The sequence below is a fragment of the Vombatus ursinus genome, unplaced genomic scaffold (assembly GCF_900497805.2).
Source record: "Vombatus ursinus unplaced genomic scaffold, bare-nosed wombat genome assembly UNPS02014779.1, whole genome shotgun sequence".
Taxonomy (NCBI): domain Eukaryota; kingdom Metazoa; phylum Chordata; class Mammalia; order Diprotodontia; family Vombatidae; genus Vombatus; species Vombatus ursinus.
In genome coordinates, this window is record NW_020954557.1 from 56,079,308 (window position 1) to 56,095,977 (window position 16,670).

At 33.6% G+C, this 16,670-nt stretch overlaps 1 protein-coding gene across 2 annotated transcripts in view; it reads right to left on the reverse strand.

The window, feature by feature from the left end:
• Window positions 1-1,659: 1,659 nt before the first annotated feature.
• GCA (grancalcin) overlaps window positions 1,660-16,670 on the reverse strand; it is a 33,719-nt gene continuing 18,708 nt past the window's right edge. The window contains exons 3-8 of one of the 2 annotated variants that reach the window (XM_027866201.1): window positions 8,539-8,608; window positions 7,248-7,291; window positions 6,793-6,940; window positions 3,600-3,713; window positions 3,171-3,229; window positions 1,660-1,891 (exon numbers count right to left, since the gene is read on the reverse strand). In XM_027866201.1, coding sequence (XP_027722002.1) covers window positions 1,865-1,891; window positions 3,171-3,229; window positions 3,600-3,713; window positions 6,793-6,940; window positions 7,248-7,291; window positions 8,539-8,608 — 462 coding nt within the window. In that variant the 3' untranslated portion in view covers window positions 1,660-1,864. The remainder of the gene's footprint in view (window positions 1,892-3,170; window positions 3,230-3,599; window positions 3,714-6,792; window positions 6,941-7,247; window positions 7,292-8,538; window positions 8,609-16,670) is intronic. The other variant, XM_027866202.1, reaches the window with a different exon arrangement.

The window sequence follows — 16,670 nt, forward strand, 5'->3', positions numbered from 1 at the left end:
AAAAATACATATTTTACTATGGCTCAGTCAACTTCTTCCTACACTGACAAACTGTTGTCATATGAAAGCAGACTGAACAGTTGATGGGAGTAGGCAGTATTTAAGAGGGGAAAGGTATTTATGGGAGTAGAAAGAATTTAAAGATTCTGCATGGTTTCCAGATAAGTCCTCTTTAAACATTCAAGTTTAAAAATATACATATTACTTACTGAAATTTAAAGGCAACCAGTTACTGTAGACTAGCAATGTCAAATTGGCTATACTTTACTTTTCAGAAATTATAAAAGTGAATGTTGATTTAAATTTCTATTTGAGCTATGAAAGTTTTTATCAATATGCTGCCATCTGCCCTCACACTTTAAATGGATAATTGTTATTTCTCCTAAACCACTGTAACTTTAAATGTTAAATTACTTTTTGGAAACTAGAGAAAAAACTGCATATCACTTAGCTCATATAGCACATGTTAACCATGTTCTCATGTTATACAGCGCCACTAACCCTTCAGAAGGTTTTCAAGTAATATATAACTTAGTCTTTTCCTATTTTGAAGTTCCTTGAAATGTTTAAGATAAAATTGGAAATGTCTATGAAGTAAGAGGGCTAGAAGCTTAGAGATAAATGGGTCCATAGAGGTATTACAGTTCAACCCCTTCAGCTTATAAATAAGGAAACTGTTCTCACTGAAGTTGTGACTAGCTAATGGTAGTGATGGGACTAGAATCCAGGTCTCCTGATGTCTAGTTCTTTGTTTTTATCACCACATCAGGCTAAATAAAATAAAACACTTCCCCACAGTTAATTTATCTACTAATGGTAGGCCAAAAAGAGTCAATCATTCAGTTATTGCAACATGATAATAATATGGAGTTCTAAGTGAAGTTCTAAGTTTTTATAGTGCCTAGCACACTGATGCTTGTTGCTGGACTGGTGCCAAAACAACTCAATCAAATAAGTCAAATTTGTTTTTAAAAAATACTGCTTAAACAAAACAACTAGTTGGCTGAGTTCTTTTAAATTTTCAACCATTATTTTGGCACCATGTAAAACTTACAGTAAATAATAGATGCTGACATTTCCATTCAAAGTACCTTCATTAAAGATATTGGGATGTAAACCACATTCCCTTAACTTCATGCTTTCAGGTTTTACTTTCACTAATGAAAGTGAGGAGGTCAAATAAAACTGTGAAATATAAGCTTGTCACTAAAATAAACAAATAAAACAGATGGAAAAAATGTGTTAGCAAAGAACAGCAAAGAAAATCTTAGGTCTACTGGTTCACATAAGAAAATACTGTGGTAACTCTCAGGCAACTGATCATCAGATTGCTACTTCTGTTTTTCCCCTTTAGGTACAATTAAGTTTTTGCTTCATAATTACATGAATAACAAACATTGGTATAAAAACCCAGTTCCTTCTCATTAATTTCCTAATGTTTATAGATAATGTTTATAAACTACAGGAAAAAGCTTATTTTCAAGTTTTAGACTTTTTACCTAACCATTCTTCAATTTATCATTCTGGTTAAATACATTCTAAAGCCAAAATCACCCAAGACTGTAAAGGTAAAAAGATCAGTCTCATGCTTGGTATTTACTTTTCATTAATCATAATATAGGATTTTACATTATGTAGATGAAAAATATGCAGTAATGCTTTTTCAGATTATGACATCGTAAACAAAACCATGTTTATTGCTCTGAACTGTGCACTAAAATTAAAACAGTTATACAGATACAGGCAGGAACAAAGAGAAGTCCAGAAGAGCTGGAGTTCACAACAGGTTTAGTTATAGTTCTTTCTGAGCAGAAGAATTCACAGGATTCTCTCTCTCCCCCAACATTCTTTATCAGTTGGGCACTCATATGGCCATAGTACCCTGCAAAAACTAAAACAAAAAGCAAAGTTACCAGTTGACAAAAAGAAAAGTATGCTCACAGATGATTCTTAAAAAATATTATTTTACCATGAGCTGTCTTGGCAACAAGAAAATAAAGGTACGAGAATAACTGCAACCCTCAATTCCTGTCAAAATGTCAAAATTCCTAGTGTCGTTTTGTGAGGGTTTTGTACTTTGATTTTAATTAAGTCATCCGACTACATTACCATAGAAGTATTTTCATAATTTCCCCCTTTGGAAATCTCAAAGGCCTGGCCATTCAAACCAGTTTCTAATAAAACAATAGTTCAAACTCCAGCTTGACAAAAGTATATATAACTAATATATTATTATTAAGTCATGTTCTTGACAAAAAACATCTCTATCACTTCTATATTTCAACAAGGTTAATAGCCACCAGGCAGTGAGTTACTTGTCAGATAATAAAAATAAAATTGTATGTTAGAAAATATACTTGTTAAAGCTTTTTTTGAGGTGTATTTAGCTACTGATAAATATAAATCAAACCAGCATAAACAAAAATACCCTAAATATTAAAACACAAGAAGGGCATATGCCAGAGAGAGAGAGAGAGAGAGAGAGAGAGAGAGAGTGTGTGTGTGTGTGTGTGTGTGTGTGTATACAGCTTCAAAAATGAGATTAGTAATAGAAATAAAAAGGTTAAGTTTAGAAATTTGTTAGTGATTATTAACACCAAGATTTGAAGGCTTACTTTTTTCTCCTAGAAGGAAACCAACTTCCAGTCAATTTTTTATTTAAAAAAGAAAAGAATAGAATCTGAAGTAGACCTATGATTTCCTTGAAAATAGAAAACTACCAAAGCAAATGCACATTTGCTCTCTAACTTACACTTAGAGCGCATACTTTAAGAGCGTTACAGAGAGGCAGGTGATTCACTTGCCCAGGGCATGCAACTACTATATGTCGGAAGCCATATGTTAACCCAGGTCTTCCTGATTCCAAGGCCAAGTTTGTCTATCCACTAAATCATGATGCCACTCACAGAAATTAAGATATCATATTCTCTTGCAAACACTAGAAGATACAGGCTATTCAAAAATAAAATGTTCGGAAAATCAGGAAGTATGCTTTCCATCTTCAACATAAAAATTAATTTTTATTTTAAAGTTTTAGGTTTTGTACAACTTATGAGAGGATAAAACAACATATTAAGGGTACCAAGGGCCCTTAATCATTTTGGACACTTGTCAAGAAAGCTAGAATATAATACAGAATGAATATTAAATCTGTTAAACATGGTACTCACATCATCATATACAAAGTTCACAAAACCTTGTTGCATGCTGTCTCTTCTCCTAAAGAAATCTTCAAACAGAAATAATTATAAATTTTTATACTTATTTTAGTAAAATTTGTATTTTTAAAATATCTGGTATAGTTTTTAAAGCTTTTAATAGTTATACATGCAATTAAATAAGACCTTTAGAATTCTTAGCAACAACAATAAACCTTTCATGATTAAAGTTTGAGCAATTTTTTTCCTATGCTGAAGGACAAATCAGGTTCAGCATTTTAAAATTAATCCTAAAACTAGCAAAATATGAGAAAACATATCAAAATTATACAGTAAAGAAGTGCTTAAAAATGACAGATATCATTTATTCTGATAACAAGTATTTAAGCACAAGTCTGAACATTTTTAAGCAGACAGAATACAATGTTTTTAAATCAATACCTGTCAGTGCTCTGAGCTTCACACAGCAAGCAACATAATCATCAAAGAAGATTCTGCCATTCTTGCTATAACGCTTTACGATGGCAGTTAACGTCTGAGGACTTAACCTATAACCTAAACAAGAAAGAGATAAACTTTTGAGTCTCAAGAATACTCCTAGTGTTAAAAAAAATCCAAACGTCATTTCATCCACTTAGAGAATTCCCACGGAAGAAATTCTCACTATCAATGCAGATCAGTAACTGTTTTGTAATCTGTCTTGGGGAGTTGCCTACCTAAGTTACTAATCCAGGGTCATGACCTATACATGCGAATACATGCGAAAAGTAGGACTTGAGTCCAGGGCTCTAAGCTACTCTCACTGCATACTTGCTCTATTATAAAGGCCTCTATCTACTATGCCTTCTGCTTCTGCATCACATTTTCCAGAACGTAATCAGCATTACAAAAGCTACTTCTATTGATAGCATGACCATTCTATTCTCCTGGTCATCTGCCCATGCACATAACTTTGGAGTCATCCTTATCCCTTCTCCCACCCCTTACCTCTTATATCCAATCTGTTGCTAAGTCCCATCTATTTATGTTTTTAACTAGGAAGTCATGAACTTTTAAAAAATACATACTGTGTGACTTATTACAACATAAATGTCTTCCTCTGTGAAACAAATCTATTTTATTTTATTCTTTTAAAAACATTATTGTGAAAAGGGATCCAATAGGTTTCACCAGACCATCAAAGAGGTTCACAATATAAAAAAGGTTAAGAACTCTGCTGCAGACTCTCCCCACTCCAATTCACCTTTAACAGCACATTGCCCATGTAATCTTCCTAATAAGGATTTAATATCATCATTTCCCTGCTCACTATCACTTATATTGGTTCTTCATTGCTTAATAAGTAAACGTTAATTAAAGACAACTCCTTACCCTAGGACCCTCCCTTATCTGGCTCTACCCTTAAAGTAATATCCAGCTTCTTTCCAACCAAACTGGAGAATCCAATTGGCTCTTCCCCAAATCCCATTCCAGACATCATCTACTTCCATGCCAGGGTGTTCATACTTTGAACAGACATCCTTCCCATCTCTGCCTACTGAAATCCTTCACTGTACTTTGAAGTTCAACTTAAGAGCATTTTTTCTCAGCAGTGACTTGATGATCCACCTCTACTCATTAGAAGTGATACTTTTTCTTTTATCAGATCACTTTATTTGACCCCACTATGTGTAAACTTGTACATAAATAATTATATCTGCCCCACCCCCAGTCAGTTTCTTGAATGTAGAGCCTATTTTGATTTGTATACCTAGTAGAGCCTTGAACAAAGAAGGCATTTAATAAATGTTTGCTGAATTTACACTAAACACAACACATACAAAATCTTAGTAGTCAAAATTAATCATCAGTATCTACTAAAGAGATCATCAGTTTTCCCTGTCTTTAAAGTATAGCACAGCTGATGGAAAGAACATTATTATACCTATTAGAGCTTCATCTGCATTTCAAAATATTGTAATTACATTCATAATACTTTATGGATTATTGCTAACATCACTGCAAAGTGGCCTGTTCTCTAATTCTCCTCAAATGTTAAAAGAATTGCCTTGGAAATGTGTGACTTGGCAGGACTTAGTATAGCTTTCGGAAGCCAGGGGATCACCACTGCTCCCTAGTGCTCTGTACCCTAATCTGCCACTCTTGAGTCTCTTCACTGCTCTCCCCGACCCTTAGCTACTGAATTTTCGCATTTGCTCTAGTATTTTGTCATATTCTCACTTCCACCATACATTTTTGATACAGAAGACTTGGGACAACTGGGTAAGAAAAATTAAAAGGTAAAAAATAAAGTCAATAAATGACACCGTGAAACTTTACAATAATACTTTAACAAAATCTGAGTTAAACAATTGTCTAAGAATAAAGAGAAAAGCCTTCACCAAGAAATGTTAATTATTAACTAATGAGAATGCAAAAAATATGTGTAAACACATTTTGGGCTTCTCCCAGTTTTATAGTCATAGCTAAGATATGGTTCTTCAGGAAAATTCTGATGAAGACCACTGCTTTAAACTAAATTTCCTAAACTACTCTCAACAAAATAAATGTGTTCCATTAACACAGCTAAATCTGTTTAATTTAAAAACAAAATTACCTTACATTCTATAAGAATCCATTTGAACAGACTGGATATTTGCCTCATTTGGAAAGTACATTAATTTTCTAACAAAATTATATTAAGAACCAAACTTCATTTTTTTTAACCCTAAATATATCATACAAAGGATTTAAGCTTCATGTACCAAAGAAAATACAAGTTTATATAAGAATGAGGATTATTTCTCTGTTGATAAATTTTTCAATTCAAATTATTGGTAATCATTAAAAAAATCAGCTTTCCTATATTTACAGTTAAATGTTATTACCACTGCATTGGACTTGTGAAAAGTCAGCTTGAGCTAAACTAAAGTTTATTTCTGAAAGCTAACTCCATCTACAAGGCAGTTTGATAAACTATCAGTGTAAAAAAGACTGAAGAGTTTTCCTTATTTAAAATGTAATGCTCTTTTAAGTCAGATTAAAGCAAGTTAATGGAGGCTAGTAATCCATGTGCCTTTTCATTAAAGCAGACAGAAAAAGACCCTTAGTTATTACAGCTGCTATTGTCAAATGTTTATTGCATTGAATCTTTGAAAATAGTATAGAGTTTGTACTTTTTTACTTTGTAAGTACTTAAATGCCTGTGTGTAGGAATACCACAGAATACTCTGCAAACAATTAAGAAGTAGAACTGATAGCCATTGATCTTGAAGTTCTTAAAATTGAAACTTCTTACTTTAAATTTAGTATAATTAAGTGTGGTTGTAATAGATTAAAGAATATAACAGTATTTAAATACAACCTGACAAAAATATAGTTGCAAGAGTAAGCACAACTCTTTTGTAAATTTATTTTGTAAACATTTTTAACTACCATGAATACATATTTTCAGAATGTAGTAATTATAGGTAAATAATTTTGCCAAAGTCATCTACGTCTGCTACTTGGGAATCAAAACCAGAAATGAGTGACCTTTGAGGCAAAATAAACCCCCTATACTTTAAAGTACAACAACCTAATGCTAAAATGAATTCCATTTATTCAGAAAAGGGCAGTCATCTAGTTAAATGCTCAAGTTTCCATGGTTTCTTACCCATAGCTGCAATTACTTGACTCAGTTCATGAAGCTCAACCGTCCCACTTCGGTCCTGGTCAATCATCATAAAGTTCTGCTTCCAGGCATTAAGAACTGCCCAAAGTTCCTTGAATTCATTAAATCCCATTTTTCCTGTGAAATCCCTCTGATATTATTTTCTTAACAAAAATAACTGTCAAGAAGAATTCACTAAATGCAAAATTCTAAATAAATGAAGAGAAAAACACATAGTATTTCAACTCTATAAGAGTTCAGTAGTCACAGCCAAATTCTGCATAATTTCTATGCAAACTCAGAAAGGTTGGCACTCGAAGAAGGTGTTACGAAATATTTTTAAACACTAGTTTCCCATAGCAGTTTTAAACTACTAATTGGCTTAAAGTGATATTCAAAATGGAATTACTCTAAGTTATTCAACTTTCAATTCAAAACATTTTCTTATTTAAGGATACATCCAACATAGAGATCATAATTCTGCAGGTTTCCAAGCTGAATGCTGAAAAATATAATGAAAAGTTGAAATGGAGACTGCTCAATATCACTGGTGACATTTTTGATAACTAATTCTTATGCTAAGCATATATTTTTTAAAATCAAGAATCAAAAATATAAAAGTAGAAATCTTATTTAATTATAAAGATTCCTAAGTGAGATACTAAAACTCTCACTTTTAAAAATTATCCATTTAGGCTTGCTGGATATGATTCATTTTAATTTTTCAATCATTTATATATCACAAATACTAACTTGAGCATTGGTTGCTAATTTTGACAGTCTAATATTTCCCTCAACGGGACTATTTTGAAAATACTATGTTTCTGCTCTATTATTAATCTTCTGAAAATTGTATGAGATGAGGTAAAAATTGTAAATGTTCTGAATATAAATTTTAACATATACTTCAACTTAAAAGTGATCTTTATTTAACAAACATTAGGTGTATACTATGAGTATGGCACTAGTTTAGATGTTAAAAATACAAAGAGGGAATGAAACAGTCCTTGATGTCAAATCCTTGTATTCTACTTAAGGAACAGCTAAGAAAATAGAAGCTAGTTGCAGGAGGCAGACACTAACAATTTTGGCAGGGGGTGGGGGAAAGGTGGGCAAGTGGGAAGAAGGGTCTTTACGAAAGATGGAGCACTTGAACTGAGTATCAAAGGAATGTAAAGATTCTCAAAATAAGACAAATAAGCCATGAAGATCTTGGGGCCATCCAATCAATACCTGAAAAAAAAAAAGAATTCTGTCTACAATTTAATTAACAAGTGATGACCCATGGTTTGCTTAAAGACCTCTAATGAGAGGCAAACCATTACTTCCTTTGGCACTGCATTCCACTTTGGGATAGGTGACTGGATGCTTTATACAAAATCACAGTGGCAGTTAACTCTTGGGTGGAAGAGTCTGTAAGGCCCTGTTACTTTAAGTAAGATTTTCATTTCTGAGTGTAAGTCACAAATTTCTGGAAACTACATTAAGATTGTCTTTCAGCAGACTAAATAATGCTCTGCTAGGCTAATATAGCTCAAAATTATGGAGTATTTAGTAATCTAAAAAAATATAAGCCAAAAAGATAAAACTTCCATTAACAGAAGTGATAGATTTATTTTTCATTTTTAGTCTGGGACCCTACAAGTGTATACAGCGTGCTAAGCAAAAAAGGAACAAAGGTCCAAATAAGTGAATTAAAAATAAAGTGAATTAATTTTCTATTTCAAAAGCAAAAAATGTAGATCTTACGAGAATAGGTTCCACTAATCCCAGACTGTGTTAAACATCTCTGAAGCTCTTCAGCATCCACTTCACCATCCTGCAGAATAAGATTATGGTTCATATTCACAGAAGAATACAGAAAAATATCATTTTGGTATTATAAGCAATAAAATCAGCATGCTTTTATATAATTTTCAAAGCTTTTTTTATACACAACTATGAAACACAATAGAAAATGATTGTGGAAATAAAAGATTTTTGTGGGACCTGCATAAACTATTTTTTTCTAATAACAATGTAAATTTGCACTAGTATTACAATAATATTTTTAAATAAAATTTTCTACATTGATCTGGACAACATGGCAGCCCTCCTTATAATACAGTTATATTTTGTGGTAGTCACAATATATTAATTTATGCAGCAGATGAAAAAAATTATTAAGTAATTTATCTTGAAAAATCTCAAGCACCTCATAACTCAAGTTTCTGTTTCTTTGGGATTTTTTTCTATACAAAAAAAGAAATCAAAAAATTTTACTTTTACTCGCCATTCCCTTGTTGAAATTTCTCCCCTGTAGTTTTTCTGTTATTCTTCAAGTTATTTCCTAAACATGCTCAATCAGGAACTAAGCAGTTTTGTATGGCAAAGAAACTAACAATAAAAATAGGAAACCAAAATCAGGAAAGGAGCTGCAATCAATTTATGGTAAAAACTTTAGCCATACTCTAATCTTGTACTGCCTCATTCTATTCCTGAAATCCTGTTTTTTAGGATATAAAAACATGGCATTAATTCAAATAAAAATTATACAAAGGAATATTTCACACAATTACAAATTACAAATGCTAGAACAGAAATAGGAGATATGAGAGCAGGACAAGATGGAAAATCCGAAAGATATACGTTCCAAGGTATCCAAATACCTAAATCCGTTAAGACCACAATAGCTTTCCCTTAGAACTATTGTAAATATTTCTAACATAAATATATTATAATTTTGTCTCTGGCAAATGAATCCCAAACACAAATTCAAATGGACAAAGGAGGGAAAGGAAAATGTTGTGAAAAGTCCCAAAGGACCACGTATACAGATTTTCCCTGTTCAGAGATTCCATGAAAGATCTTGGTTCCCACAGTATTTTTATCTGCCCTTAACTATAAAATACCATAAACATAAATACCACCCTTTTAGATTAAGCAGACTAAGACTGCTAGAATGTAAAGTTTTCCCTCAAAATGACAGTAATTAGCTAAAGAAGGAATTTGTAATATAGTCTGTTTTAACCAGAAGAAACAGTTATATCTCTAATATGGGCCACAGGGCAGTAGTTTCATAACATAATTATACTGAAAGCCCCCTTTTAAAACCCTTGGGCACACTTCTAAAGCAACCTGAATTGCCATCATTAACAGCAATGACAACAAATACAATGCAGTCTAATATATTAAAAATCACTTAATACAACCTTAGTAAGAAACTTTAACTACTGCAATGTTTTTTTTTCTTTCTGAAGAGAGAAAAAATTTAAAGCCATTGGCGGTTTTTTTTTAATTACTCCAAGAGTCGGGCGGGGGGGGAAGGGAAGGGTAAAAATCCCATTTCTACCTTTTTTTTTTTTTAAACTTTTCTTGTTAACTGCAAAGTAAAGGGAGGAGAAGAGTACACGAAACCAACGACTGTGTTCTTTGGGAAAGAATGAGAACACTTCCTTAGTAAAAGCATTAAGCTAACAAGAACTTTTTAGGCCTCATCACAGCCTTACAGCCTTCCTTCAGTTTTCTATACTCGCCTATGAACGGTATAGGCAAACAAAATAGATTCAGTCATAAGTTATTAGAAAGGAAGAATTTAACTTTTTAAAATCTGTATCAATACAATGGCAAAAATGAAGGAATATGAATCTGTAGTGATCTAGCGGTGTAAATCACAAGTAGGGCTCAAACTTTATTACCTTCACCTATGGCTAAGGAAAAGAGTGGGAGAAAAAAACCTTTAGCTCATAAAAGAAGCATCCATAAGCACTTTTATGCTCACAAGTGTACAGAAGGAACCTAGAAAGGTATCTATAGTGTAAGATTGTTTTTAAAAGAAAAGGAAAAGAACTTAAAAGGTTATAGGTTTAATAGATAACCAAAAGTAAGAGACAAAATTAAACTAATTTTGAGTTGAAGAATAGTATTGCATTTCTGAGTCTTTTGTTGACCAGTACCATTGAGAGTGGAATGAAAACTCAAAAACACAATTTTTGTACTTACCCTCCCCCCACCATAAAAAAAAAAACGAGAAGGAAAAAAGTCAATAAACTCTGTGTGTCAAATTTCTACCTGCTCAGTTCTCTGCAAGTCAAGGCCAGCGCTTCCATCACCCCACTGGTCTGCTTTGCTACATGGCAGATGACAGACTGTGGTAATGTGCCTCGTACATCAGGAGTGAGTATGTATTCCCCCTACAAAAAACTAAATTTACTATGATATTATCATAGTTGGAAATTAAATGCTATAAAAATCAGGAAATTCTTCATCATATTTTTCATCAGGTCTTTAGCAATTTAAGTGTTACCCCCTCACCCATAATAAAGATCTTTATTGAACATTTTATCCATAAAAAAGATCTTTATTATACACTTACATGATTTATGTAAAATATATAAAATCTTAAGATAAAACCTTGCTTAAGTCAAGATACACTCATCCTGAGTACTGGAATGTCTTTTCAAAAAGTGAACCATTAAAATAGGCTAAATTGTGCCAATTAATTTATTTTAGCCTATAAATGTAAGATCATTATATATAATTGGAATGAGTTTGATGAATAGGAAGAATACAAGTTGGCATATAAAAGTTACAGAAAAGACTATGTCAGATCTTATTTCTCATTTATTAAGGAAAAAATAAAGTAATTTTAAAAAGACAAAAGTCAGAAACAAAAGAAAGCACACTTGTCTTTCAGATTATAGATGCCACAACAGAGGCTCATAATGTTTTACCTAAACAATTTTGTTAGAAAATTCTGCTATAATTCTATACAGAGAGAGAGAGAGAGAGAAAGAAAGAAAGACAGACAGACAACCTTTGGAAAATACTACTTACAAGTGAAAACTATAAAGCAAAATGGAAAAATATCTGCTCCTCTAGCATCAGTTTGAAAAAAGCAAGAAAGTGGATTATATAGTCTATTTCTTGTTTTCAGGAATACTCATCCATTAAGTATATCTACTTGTCACATATTTATTATCTCATGTTTCTCAGATTTATCACCAAAGAAAAAAGTAAAGTAACCTTTATTAAGTATAAGGTGGAGGTTTTATAGTTATCTTCTCTACCTATGGACCTTCACTTTTTAGGTAGGTTCAACTTATATAACATGTATAAAAGATTCCACTACCTTCTAAGTCAAATGGGAACCAAATTAAGTTGACCTGACAATTCCAGGAAAATTAAACTTGTTTTTAATAATATAATTGATCCTTTACCAAAGGAAGCCTCACCATTCCTTTGAAGAGAGCTGGAAGTATTATAGGATTAATAAGGAGCACAAGCACAGCAGTTTTCCAAAATAAAATCTGGGCCATGTGGTAAGACAAACGAACAAAGCTTTGAAAGTCTTGTTACAAATATATCATATTTCCTAAAATTGGGATTATCTAAGAAAATCCAAAGTCGAGATAGACAATTGAGTCATTGTCTACCCTAGTAGAAGGTGGATAAAAAGCTCTCTTAATAAAATAAAACCTTGATTTCTATGACCCTCTCTGTTCTTTGGGTGTGACAAGTCTAATTCTTAAAATAGGTGACAACTCGGTTATACCTAGATGGTAAAAGCAGATATATTAGTACTAGTGAAGCATGTATGGAATAGCCGATGAATATAATAGTTGTGTAACAAGGATAGTAGTACCTCCTACTGAAAGAATAAGCCCTGCTTAAATCTCAGCTTTCTGGATGGAGAAACTCATGCACAAAAAAATCCAGTTGTGTTTTTTGGGATTTTTTTGTGCTACAGACACTCCTGACACACATATAGTGTATAAAATATTAGTACAACTTCTCGTTTATTTTCAAAAGTTGATTTTAAAAATTATGGCCAAGATATATGCATATTATACCCTTATATTATATTACCAAAGACTTTATTTTTGGAAAACAGGATTAATTATTTACTGGAGTCACAGACACCCTATAATCCACAGGGATATTTCCTATTTTCTTCCCCCACACCCTCCCCCCAGGAAAACAGGGGAGATATGCATACAGGGGCAAAATTCTCTGTGGTAATTCTTAATCCTTTTTTTCTCAGGTTGGCTTTTCTGTGTCATAATACCTTTTTGCCTGCCTCCCTCTGTGATTACTTGCTATTTGCACTGAAAAATGAAGCCTGACCTTAAAATTACATTAGACAAAAGATAAACAGTATGATGACTCTCCTTTTGGGGAGTGGGGGAGAGGAAGCAATAAGGTCTACCATTTCAAAGCCAAATATACATGATTTTTGGATTATCTGCTGTAACACTCTCACCCCTTCTTTAATATGCATAACTGAAAGTTGATCATAGTATTACTTTTGCCTCTGATTCTATTCAGTTTTGTTAAAATTGAATCAATAGTTCCAGTTACAACTGCAGTTGAAAATAATTGCCCATCTTTGCTATTCCAAAAGAATGCTTATTTTGTCCTTATTTTTCCAAATAATTCCTATTTACCTTAAAAAAATTTTCAGCAATTTTTAGAGAGGGCAATTTCATATTTTGATTGCTACAATTTATCCACGACAATAGCAAAAGTTACTATGTACTCACAATGTGCTAGTCACTATGAGAAATTGAAGTTAGTTAAATATAAAGAAGAAAGGGGAAAGAAATAGTTGATGTTAACAAAGGACTGGAAGTGGAAAAGGGATCCACAAGCTTCACCAGACTGCCAAAGGGATCATGACACAAAAAAAGTTAAGCACCTCTGGACTAGATGGCTACTAAGGCTCCCAATTTTGAAATTCTGGAATTCTGTGAAAACTGAGGAAATGTGCAGGCAACAGCAAATAGTACAGTTTCTTTGAAGTGGAGCACATATCAATCAGTATGATGTCAGCTAAGGCTAGAAAGTCAGAGCACAGCAAAATTATGGCAAGCCTTGAATTCTAAGCTGAGTTTATATTTTATTCAGTAGATAGTAGGGAATCATTAAAGGGTTTGAGATGAATAATACAATCAAATTAGTGCATAAGAAAGATGCATTTGGTTGAAGCATAACTGAAACAGAAGGCACTGCAGACTAGGAGACCACAGTTAGGAGAGCAGCAAAATGTTCCAGATCCTGTACAAGGATAGTGGCAATTAGAACAGAAAGATAAAGTGTGCATGCCAGAGAACGTGAAGGAAGAGCCAATGGGTCTCGGTATTTATTGGACATGGGAAGCAAGTGAGAGGTCTGACAAAAGTATATGGAAGACTTGGTAAATAGTAAAGCAATTGACTCCTTATTTCACCTGTGTTAATTTCTGGTAAAATTTGTATTCTGCCCCTAGAATCGCTCTGAACAGGTGAGCTTTCTCCTCATCTTACCCTGAACCAGGCCTCCACATCACTTCCTGCTCACATTCCAAACCATGCTATTGGTGCCCTGAGTACTCCTTCCTGAAGGCAAAAGCAAGATACCTTACTTTATATTTGTATGTCCAGTAATAGCACAGTGAGTGCTTAATAAACATACTATCAAGCTAACAAAAAGATCTACTACCAAGTTAGATAACAATGGAATAGAAATGTACTGGGTTCTATTCATATCTGCAGCAGTGACCATGACCCTGACTAAATCATAAATGAAAAATGCTACTACCAATTTCTAAAGAATAGTAGTACTGATTTCTCCTGGGGTAGTAGCAATTAGAACTTGCTACCTGCCTAACCCACTGGTACTTACGATACATGATTAGTAGTATATTATTCAAATCCTTTTCTCACCTCTATAAATAGCAATATCCCTACATAATTTTGTAAAAAAAAAAAAAAGAAAGAAAGAAAGAAAGAACGAAAGAAAGAAAAAAAGTTACATTTTGATGCGGGAGAGCAGCTTGGTACAGTGCCCTAAAAACATTAAAAACTAAAAATTTCTTTATGAGGGAGAGTCTTCGGGATTAATTGATTACTGGATCTTAGAAAAGATTATTGATAGGAGTCTTTTTTTGGGGGGGAGGGGAGTGGTATAGATAAAAAAAAAAAAGACCCACTTCCCCGAACCCTGATTAAAAATCTCCTAGATTCACAGATACAGAATAGGTCTAAATACAGAGTACATTACCTACCTATCAACTGCTTGCTAAATATCTCAACTTGTATGACCCACATGAATTTCAACTAGATTATACCTATACAATTCATTAAACCTAAAACCCATCCCTTTTCCAAATTTCCTATTTCTAAGGAGGATACCATCCTTCCAACTAGGTACACAACTATCAGTCACCCTATATTTTTTCCAAACTACCCCCACCAAATATCTAAGCAGTTGCCAAGTCTTATCTAGTCTACCTGTACTATTGTATTGTTCCCCTTTTTTGCTCTCACACAGCCACCACACTAGGTGAGGTCCTTGTCAGGTCTAGTGGACTCAGGTTCTCTTCATTGTATGGAGAAGAGAACTCAAGAAAAACCCTCTGCAGAAAGAAGTTCCTCCAGCCTCTTTATTGCAACAGCTCCTAACTGGTATCTACTTATTTCCAATCTCTTTGCCTCTATCATTCATTCTACATTACTGCCAAAATAATATTCCAAAGGCACAGGTTGGATCATGTTAGTCCACAATTAAAAAATTTTCAATGGCTCCCTGGTTCCTCTCACATAAAATGCAAGTTTGGCATTAAAGTCCTTTACAATTTCATTTCAGCCAACTTTTCCAGACATTTCATATTGCTTCCTTCCATCTATTCTATGTTAAAGCCTATGTTCCAGTGTCGACTATATGCCAGGCACTGTGTTAGGCATGATGATAACAATACTAACAACAGCAGCTAACATTTATATAACCAGGCACTTCCTAAACGCTTTACAATTATTATTTCATTTGATCCACATAACAATCATGGAAGGTAGGTGCTATTATCATCCTAGTTTTATAGATGAGGAAACTGAGGTGAACAGAGGTTAAGTGGTTTGCCCAGGGTCACACAGTTAGTAAGTGTCTGAGGCTATATTTGAACTCAGCTCCTTCCTGATTTCAGGACCAGCACTCTATCCACCATGTCACCTAGCCTCCTAGTTAATATAAAGACAAAAATGAAAGTCTCTTCTCTCAAGGGATCTCTCAAACAAAGGAGAAAGCATTTACGTGTATAAGTATATAAAGAATAAACACAAAATAAATTCAAGGTACTTTAGGAAGGGAAGGCATTAGCTGTCACTGAAAGAGCACCAAAAGCTTCACATAGAAGTATTTTAACCAAGTCTCAAAAGAAGTTTTAATTGTTGTTCAGTCATTTTTTGGTTGTGTCTGATTCTTCGTGACTCCATTTGGGGTTTTCTTGGCAAAAATACTGGAATGGTTTGCCATTTATTTCATCAGCTCATTTTACCAATGAAGAATTGAGGCAAACAGAATTAAGTGATTTGCCCAGGGTCACATGGCTAGTATCTGAATCCGGATTTGAATTCATGAAGAGGAGTCTTCCTGACTCCAGGCCCAGCACTCTATCCACTGCACCACCTAGCTGCCCCTTAATTGAAAGAAGTAAGGAATTCTATAAAGCAGAGGTGAAGAGTAAGAGTATTCATGGCATAGAGACAACAGGTCTCTAGGCAAAAGACAAAGGTCTGGAGCCTGGAGATAAGTGCAGTGTGTAACAAACAAAAAGGCCGGTTAGGCTAGACCACAGAGCGAAAGTTCTTAACCTTTTTTTGGTCACAAACCCCTTGGGCAGTCTACTAGTTTACTATACTCATAAATGAGAAAAACACTAGATTTCAATTAGAGGCTAGTGAAAATAAAGATATAATTTTTTCCACATCAAGTTGAGAGACCCCTTTGAAATCTTTCTAGGGACCCTCAATTAAGAATTACTTACTGGCATAGAGTTTGGAAAGGAGGGTATTATAACAACAACATTTATAGGGTTTGTAAAGCACTTTACAAATATTACCTCATTTGAGACTTAGAACAACCCTGGA